At 46.7% G+C, this 9,397-nt stretch overlaps 1 protein-coding gene across 1 annotated transcript; it reads left to right on the forward strand.

Moving 5' to 3' along the window:
* The first annotated feature begins 3,265 nt into the window (after window positions 1-3,265).
* On the forward strand, window positions 3,266-4,104 carry LOC127768605 (uncharacterized). The gene has a single exon (XM_052294217.1). The coding sequence runs from the start codon at window positions 3,367-3,369 to the stop codon at window positions 3,658-3,660; it is 294 nt and encodes a 97-aa protein (XP_052150177.1). The 5' UTR covers window positions 3,266-3,366; the 3' UTR covers window positions 3,661-4,104.
* Window positions 4,105-9,397: the final 5,293 nt, after the last annotated feature.

Genomic DNA, 9,397 nt, shown 5'->3' on the forward strand with positions numbered 1-9,397 from the left:
AGTATTGCCACTGCCTTGCAGACTAAATCATCACCACAAGAGAGCTCGATGTATGTACAAATAAATTCAAAATTTCATTACGTAACGATTTCTTGTTTAATTACTAATCAATTTCATATATTCATATAGTTTATTCGCATGAGGGATAACCTGACCACACACAAGGAATTTATCGCGGCGGTTCAAGAACAACTCATGGGATTCATCAACGAAGAAATCCTTGATCCCAAGGGTGAATTCTACAACGACGGAAACACAATTCACCGGTCCTTAGCTTCTGAGCTAGCAGCGAGTACTACTACTACGTCGAAATCGTAGCTAGCTAGGACATATAATGGATTGTAATTAATACATGACTACATATGTTTCTATATGCATGTGTACACATTTTCTATAATGTAAATATATTTTGGTTATATATATATATATACACACACATATGCATTTGCATAGCATATATATGTATAAATACATATATATTATGCATGTACATATGTACTGAACCATATATACATATAATATAATATATATATATATATATATATATATATATATATATATATATAAACCATGCAGCAACAGGGTCGTGCAAAAAAAAAAGTCAGCTCGATCTTTAGTCCCGGTTATTTCACCCGGGACTAAAGATAGCGATCTTTAGTCCCGGATTGGTACTCCCAGTTTGGAAACCGGGACTAAAGGGGTTACAAACCGGGACTACAGAGGGTTTCTCCACCAGTGTCATGTAATTGGCTGGGAGACACCGTAAAAACACAATACTGCCGATGGATACCATAAAATTTGTGTAATTAGCTGTATGACACCGGAGACAATATGTTATCATTTCTGGTGAAAATGATGAGAGAGAAATTTTAAAAGGACATAAATGCCCTCAACCTCACACTCGTCGTTCACCCTCACACCCAAAATCCCCATCCAACTTAACTCTAGGCTACTGGCGGTGACGGCGAAGGCGGCGGCGGCTTCGGCATCGGCCGTGGCTGGTTGCGGCGGCGGCGGCGGGTGACCGGTTGCTTTGATGGTGGCAGCAACTAGCGACCGGCTTCTTTTTTAACGACGGCTGGTGACGGTGGCGGGCAAGCAGCTTCTGCTTTGACGGTGGTGGGTGACGGTGGCGGCGGCTTCGGCTGGTTACGGTGACGGTCGAGCGGCGCTGGGAAGCGACGGTGGTGGTGGTGGCTCGGCTTCTCACGGGGCGTGGACCGGACGAGGAGGGGTGGTTGCTCTTGCTCGTCGAGAACCTCTAGCTCCTCGTCCTACTCATCACTTCCCTTGCCATCCTCGTCGGCTGCGGCATCACGCTACTCGTCTGCCACTCCTCCATCTCCACGCCCGCTGCGAAGCAGCAGGAGGCGCACCCGCGGGCCCTCACCCCAGCCAAGAAGAAGCAGGAGACCAAGCCTAACCCCGCTAGGAAGCGACGGCGGTGGCGCGGCTTCATCTTCATTCGTGTGTCGCCTCACTAGTGGTCACTAGAATGGATACCATCATCTCAATCGGGCGGCAACCCCCATCTCAATCGGGCACGACGTCCGTCACAGGCTAGAAGTCACTGATGTGAAAAGTTATCTCAATCGGGCAAACGGCCATCACGGATGAACCTATCTTAATCGGGCCCTAATTAAAGCCCGTCACTGATAGCTTTGACCCAGACGACATGTCAAACTATAGCCCGTCACGGATGACCTATCTCAATCAGGCCTAAACTATAGCCCGTCACATATGACCCTTATGTGTGACGGGCATTAACTATAGCCCGTCTGAATGAGTCATCTCAATCGGGCCTAAGTTAATGCCCGTCACAGATGAGTCATCTCAATCGGGCCTAAGTTAATGCCCGTCACTGATGAGTATAATCCTAAAAAAAATAAATTTTATTTTTGGCTAGCCTTGCCATGCCGTCCCGCCCCTCTCAGGGGAATCCTTTTTTTTTTCCTTGCTCGTGTGCACGAAGTGAACACTTCGTGATCGGTCATCCATCCTGAAATTGCTCTAGGCTAAACACGCTTAATATCAAAGTTCTTTGGAGATCGGCTTCCGGAAGAGTAGTTGTAGCTTGTTGGTATAAGTATTCTATTAATCCTATTAAACTCTAGGCCGGGATATGTGACACTATGCTTCAGTTTCATGTAATCAATAAATCGATGATACTTTAATAATATAGCTAGGAGTAGTATATATATATATATATATATATATATATATATATATATATATATATATGCAGCGTAGAACTAACTAGTTAACGTACTTAGTGCGCGTAACAACAAATTTAACATCTCACCAGTTACGTTAATTAATGGTAACAGCGCAGCATATGAATCTATATATATATATATATATATATATATATATATATATATATATATATATATATATATATATGCAGCGTAGAACTAACTAGTTAACGTACTTAGTGCGCGTAACAACAAATTTAACATCTCACCAGTTACGTTAATTAATGGTAACAGCGCAGCATATGAATCTCGATCAGTTATGCGGGCGGCACTAAAGCTAAGCAATAACAACAAATTGATTACTTGTTATACCGATCGTATCCGACGTGGGTAGATCGAATTCACCCCGCCGGCATGCACCGCTCGATAAAAAAAACATATACTCTCTTGTTTTTTTTAATGAATGACACAATTGATTGTTTAAACGTATTTAGCATGACTTAAGTTTTCTATAGTATTTAAAAGAAAGTTAAATAACACGTAAGAATGATTGAACATTTGTAAAAAAAAAAAATCAACAACGTGTTGTATGATAAAAAGCCGGAGGTAGTATGATATATATAAAGTTTATAAGTAAATATCCAGAGAGGATAAAAAAGCTAGCAGCAGGCGGTGATCCTTTAGGGCGGAACTACAGTAGGAAGGCAATGTTGTCATATGGCACCAACAACTTTCGGTAAAACCTATAACGAAACTGTTTATTCATATGTTGTAACACCATGATCTAAATATAATTAGCATACTATAATATCGATGAACACGTTATGACACCAAACGAATCAATTTTCTGGTTCCACGCTAATCTAGGCCTAGGCGGGATGGCCCTCTCACGTTCACGTACGCAACGCCGATTCGATTTCGATTCGATCCGATCGCAACGTACGGATAACGGACGGATCGCCTCGTCCGTCCGTCCGTCCTGGCGCGCGCCAACTAACGAACACCCACCCGCTCATCTATATAAACCCGCCCCGGCCGGCCACCTTGTAGCAAGTATACCATTTCTATACTCACGCTAGCTAGCAACGCCGCACCGGCCATCTCGATCGATCGATCGGTCACCCACCCATCCACACACACACGCACACACGCACCGCAAGCACACGCGGCTATGGGTTTGCCGCTAGAGCAGTGGTGCGGCGGCGAGGCGGCGGGTGTCGTCGCTGCCGGGAAGGAGTCGGCGGCGTCGTCGGCCGCGGCCGCCGCCGGGTGCAGGACGCCGGGCGGCGGCGGGGCGCGGGAGGGGGGACGAGGCGCGGCGGTGGCGGGAGAGTGCCCCGGGGCGCCGAGGAAGAGGAGGGCGGCGCCGGGCCCCGTGTCGCAGATGCAGGAGCAGCACAGCCAGCGCAGGGACTTCTACTCCGGCCCCGACGTCGACGCCTTCTTCGCCGCCCACAACCTCTAGCCACACACGCGCTAATTAATTAACCCATCTCTAGCTGCTTGTAGCTAATTAGCTAGTTAACGTTACGTACGTGCTGAATAATGAAGACCAAAGTACCGTGTCGTCGCGTCGACCCCTGCGAGCGATCGAGAGGCACATACGTTACAGTGAGTGTGTGTTGCTAGCTAGCTTTCATGATGGTCCTTCGCTTTCAATAGGAAAGGGGGAAAAAAAGACCATCATGTAGTTATGTGGAGTACATTACTATTTTCAGTTTTTGAGCTTGTGTGTTGCACCGCACGCATGCAGTGGCCATGCATGTCGATCAACAATGTGACTCAGTAGTAAGTTTGTTCTAGCTAGTCGATCTCGTCGCTCTTCAATATGCTATATATATTGTGTGTTCTACTACTTGCGTACGTACGCACTTCTTGTTATTTAACTATGCCGTCATATATACGTGCTATCCTGTTTGTGTATGTGCCTGGTATGTTTAAGGTGATTTTACCTCCATTTCTTTCACGCTGCGCGTAATTGCTATAACTTACCCCCCCCCCCACCCCTCCCCTTCATTGTAAACTGTCAGTGTATCACTTAGCTTTTTACACGGTCTTGCTTTGACCATTGATTTCCCTTTTTAACATATTTTCATATACAGATTTAATGATACATGTATATAACACTAAACACACGTATTGTTAGTTAAGTTTTAAATGTTCATTTTCTTATGAAAATAAGGGCAAATGTGATAACGGGGAGGGTATAAGTTATTATACTAACAATTTCAACCTTCATACATGCAAGTGTATGTGGGGAAAAATATTGTAAATGTATTTTTTTTTCAAGATTGTGAATTAACCATTCATTACATTTGGGATTATATATGCGTGCAATTCCTGTATGTTTTTCATTTTTGGGATTGCTACAATTATGGCGCCATATTTTTCGTTTTAAGTTTAGTTACTTTTTTCCCTATGTGTTTGTTCTCTCCTAAATGTAAATACGCTATTATTTCTCCTATCTCCTCTCTTTAAGTATATTATAAATTATTTGTGATCCTAATTCTCTTTAGAATGTGTATTTAAAAATAGAATGTGAATGTTCAAAATGACAATGTAATTACAGGCATATATAATTTTGCAACGTAACAATCATTTGACTATTTTGTTTTAAAAAAAATACGCCGGCATAAATATAGCTACTCACCTTTTTAACAATTCTGATATGTCGTTATATTGCATACTAGAGGTCCAAATGCAACGCAAGCATATATATTACTACTGTTATTTCCCTTTTCTTAATTTTAGTTTTGTGCGTGAACTGCGGTCTCATCTACTCATTCTATATATCACGAGCGCGGTGAATCATATATAAGATGTCAGCAGATCACATTATAACCGATCGCGAGATGCCCTAAGCTAGCTGCTACCATATCTCTATCGATCTATAGTGTGCCCTTCACACCTGCCCCCTGCATTTTAGTCTTGTGTATGGTACATTGGTGGTATACTCGATCATTGCCAACTGCAAACAGATCACGTAGTACTTGATCGCTTTGCCCTGCAGGAACTGGAAGCCTGGAACAAGCTAGCTAGGCAGTGTTCCATGCATATAAGTATGTTGCAGGCATCCAAAGCAGAGGAATATCTAGCAAACGTACAAAGTACTAGTACATACACTGGTGGAGAAATGCTCTTTACTCCCGATTTAGAACTCTTTGTAGTCCCGATTTTCCAACCGGGACTAAAGATCGCTATCTTTAATCCCAGTTCAAATAACTGGGACTAAAGATCGATCTTTAGTCCCGGTTGGTAACACCAACCGGGAGTAAAGAGGGGGAATCTTTAGTCCCGGTTGGTAGGGGAAGTGACAGTTCCTTGAGATCTTTTTTTTTTATTTTGTTGTTGATTTGCTAATGGCTAGTGTTCATCCATGTATTTTCTCCCGAATCGAATGGGATGCACATCCCCAAATCAACATCCCAAATATCAAGTTACTTATACACACAGATCAAATACATCACAAATCCTACATACAGATCAAATACATCACAAATCCTAAAAAACTACACACAAATTAAATACATCACAGATTATCGAGAGGTGACCATCTCTAGCGGGAGGCTGTGAGGCCCCCCTTTGAGAGTTTGGCCGGGGACAGCGGGTGAGATTCGAGGATTTAGTAAGCGAAACTATGTGTGATCTTGATCTCGGAGACTCCTCCAAGATGATGAGACAAAAGAGGTTTATACAGGTTCGGGCCGCTATGAAGCGTAATACCCTACTCCTGTGTCTATGATTCTTCTGTGCTTCGAAAGTCCCTGAATCCCTGGTATGCAAGCTAGGGTTAGACAAGCTTTGGCTCAGGGATCCTCCGTCCGATCCCCCTTCCTCGCTAGGCATGGTTCTCCTTTTATACTCTAAGGGGATACCACATGTGCTGCGAGTGCTACCTAGGGAGAAGGGAAAATATTCTCTATATTAATTACATGTCTTGTGCCTTAGCCCAGAATCTATCTGCACGTCGGTTGCTGCGCGGGGCCCATCAAATCATGCAGGGTGCCCTTGTCATTCGCCATTTAATGGATGAGGACTTCCGGGTTTTCGTTCACACCAGAAAACGGGAACCCGGGTCAGTTCAGAGTGGTTAGACCAGCTCTGACCGGGATAAGAGGCTGTGAAGCCCCTCATCATTATGATGGGACGGGACGGAGCACGCCGCTCGCCGCCTGACACACTGACAGGGCGGGGGTACACAGTCGCCGTCCCATCGGTCATTCAACCGGTCACAGACCGGTCAGATGCGCAGCACGCCCATTAAATGCGGCATGGCGCGGTTGTATAGACCGCTATAAATGCAGTTAGGTGGCCCACCTAACCCTGTACACGTGGGCTGATATGTGGAGGGGGTCGGGGCAGCTCGACCCCAAGCGAGGGCGGCCTCTCCCTCTAGCTTGGAGGGGGCAGCCGCCGTGCCACCCCGGGCTCGACCCCCCTCGGGGGGAGCCACGTGGGTTTGGGGGCGGCCCAACCCCAAGCTAGGAGGGGGCAGCCGCCGCAACACCCCGGGCTCGACCCCCCTCGGGGAGAGCCACGTGAGTTTGAGGGCGGCCTTCTCCCTCTAGCTGGGAGGAGGTAGCCGCCGCGCCACCCCGGGCTCGACCCCCCTCCGGGGGAGCCACGTGGGTTTGGGGGCGGCCCGACCCCAAGCTAGGAAGGGGCAGCCGCCGCAACCCCCCGGGCTCAACCCTCCTCGGGGAGAGCCACGTGGGTTTGAGGGCGGCCTCCTCCCTCTAGCTGGGAGGGGGTAGCCACCGCTCCACCTTGGGCTTGATCCCCCCTCGCGGGGAGCCACGTGGGTTTGGGGGCAGCCCGACCCCAAGCTGGGAGGGGGCAGCCGCCACAACACCCCGTGCTCGACCCCCCTCGGGGAGAGCCATGTGGGTTTGAGGGCGGCCTCCTCCCTCTAGCTAGGTGGGGGTAGCCACCGCTCCACCCCGGGCTTGATCCCCCCTCGCGGGGAGCCATGTGGGTTTAAGGGTGGCCTCCTCCCTCTAGACGTGATACCCCCGGGCCCATATCACCGACACAGATTATACAAATTATACATCTCAGATCCATGCGATGTAATGAATCACAAAATCTAAAAAATTATACATCTAGTGAAACACAAATTATATATAAAAAAACAAACGAGCCGGCGCCCGGCCGCCGCCCAGTCGCCGCCTGCCCGCGCGCAGCCGCGGCCGCCGTCGGCCGCCTGCCCGCGCGCGGCCACGCCGCTGCCCGCCGCCCACCTCCACGCGCGCGGCCGCGCCGCCCGCCTGCCCGCCACCGCCGGCCTCCTTCCTGTCGCGGCCTCCCCCTTCGCGGTCGCGCCGCTGCCGCCCGCCGCCGGCCGGCTGATGAAAGACGGAGTAGGGGGGAGGAGGAGGAAGGAGAGGGGAGGAGAAGAGGAAGGGGAGGAGGGGAGGAAGAGAGGGGAGGGGAGGAGGAAGAGGATTGGATCTGAGAAGAGGAAGAGAGGGGATGTTCCAATCTTATCTAAATTTCTGTCTGGGACTTAACCGATCGAATGTGGGAGAGAAATATTTACTCCCGGTTGATAACTCCAACCGGGACTAAATATCGATCTTTAGTCCCGGTTGGTAATACCAACCGGGAGTAATGATTAATCCATCTTTAGTTCCGGTTGGTGGGACTAAAGTGGTAATCTTTAGTCCTGGTTGGTAGTATCAACCGGGACTAAAGATCCTCGACCCCCTGACATACATTTGACAGGGGATGAACCGGGTTAACCGGTTTTTAATGGAACCAGGACTACTGTGAAATTTGGTCGACCGACCAAAGATGGTTTCTCCACCAGTTATATATATGGAAGTGGATTTTTTCCCTCGAGGGGACATCCCATCGTTTTGTGCATGTCGTTCAAAAAGTTATCAAAAAAAATTTATCAAGATAGATCAATATATGATATATCTTTTTGCAAATATGTGAGTTAAAATTTCACCTATACAGTTCGAAACAAAAATAACAAATTTGACCACGTGAATTACGTGTTCTATTCATATAGAAAATTTGCTATTTTTGTTTCTGCTTGTATAAGTTGAATTTCAATTTGCATGTTTACGAAATGACATATCACATATTGATCTATCCTACTGAATTTTTTCATTTTTGCTTGTATAAGTAAAAAAAAAAGAGGGGGCATCTAGACTGTTGTTATCTCCTCTTTAGTCCCGGTTGTTAACACCAACTGGGACTAAAGATAGGGATCTTTAGTCTCGATTGGTGTTAACAACCGGGACTAATGATCGATCTTTAGTCCCGATTATTTCACCCGGAACTAAAGATAGCGATCTTTAGTCCCGAATTCGTAGTCCCGGTTGGATAACCGGGACTAAATGTGGGTTACGAACAGGGAGGAAAGATGGTTTCTCCACCAGTGATTCAAAAATAAGCGATATCCCTTAAGGGATGAATTGAGTTACGATCCTTTAGTATCATGTGTTGAACAGCACGTACGAATGAACTTTCTACCTTCAGGTGCTATGTACCAGAGCACACCCTACATGAGTGAGACCTTTACACGTATAGTCCACCATACCCTGGCTGTCCTAGCTATAGCATGCACTGCATGCTGAGAGATGATATTCTCCATGAACCAGCTAGCTATAGCTGCAGGGGACCAATTGCCTGAACCTGGAGGGAGGTGTGCATATCTGTGCATGTGAAGTACGGAGTACTACACACACAAACTCTAGTAGACTAGCTCAATGCATTATGCATGAAATGAGAGAGATGTCCATTCGCCATTGCCCCCTGCAGGTATGTTAAGATCTTGCTTTGTACAGTTGTACTGAACCAGAGATCAGGTAAAGAAAAAGCTCAGGTTGATTTCAGGCCGGCTCGAGATATGCATGAGTAGTACTGGTTTCAGATGCTTGCGGTACTGAATTACCTGCATGCAGGTGGCTAGCTCTCGAGGCAAGGTTTCAGACTTTAGATGGTCCGGGGGGATGCTGCTTATACGTCATAGTGCACATGAAGTTGTTAAGATATTCTTCCTCCTGAATCCTCCTCATCTTTTGAAAAGTCTTTCTGATGATCCGCCCTACTTACACCCGGCCCTTGATCAACTCCATATGGGGCACCATGGTGCCCGGGCACCATGGTATCAAATGCACAAAATCACTCAAATTTTTCAAAATTTTTAAATTGTGAGTATATACCTAGTTATAATAATTTGATTCATACCT

This window comes from Oryza glaberrima, chromosome 3 (assembly GCF_000147395.1).
Source record: "Oryza glaberrima chromosome 3, OglaRS2, whole genome shotgun sequence".
Classification (NCBI taxonomy): domain Eukaryota; kingdom Viridiplantae; phylum Streptophyta; class Magnoliopsida; order Poales; family Poaceae; genus Oryza; species Oryza glaberrima.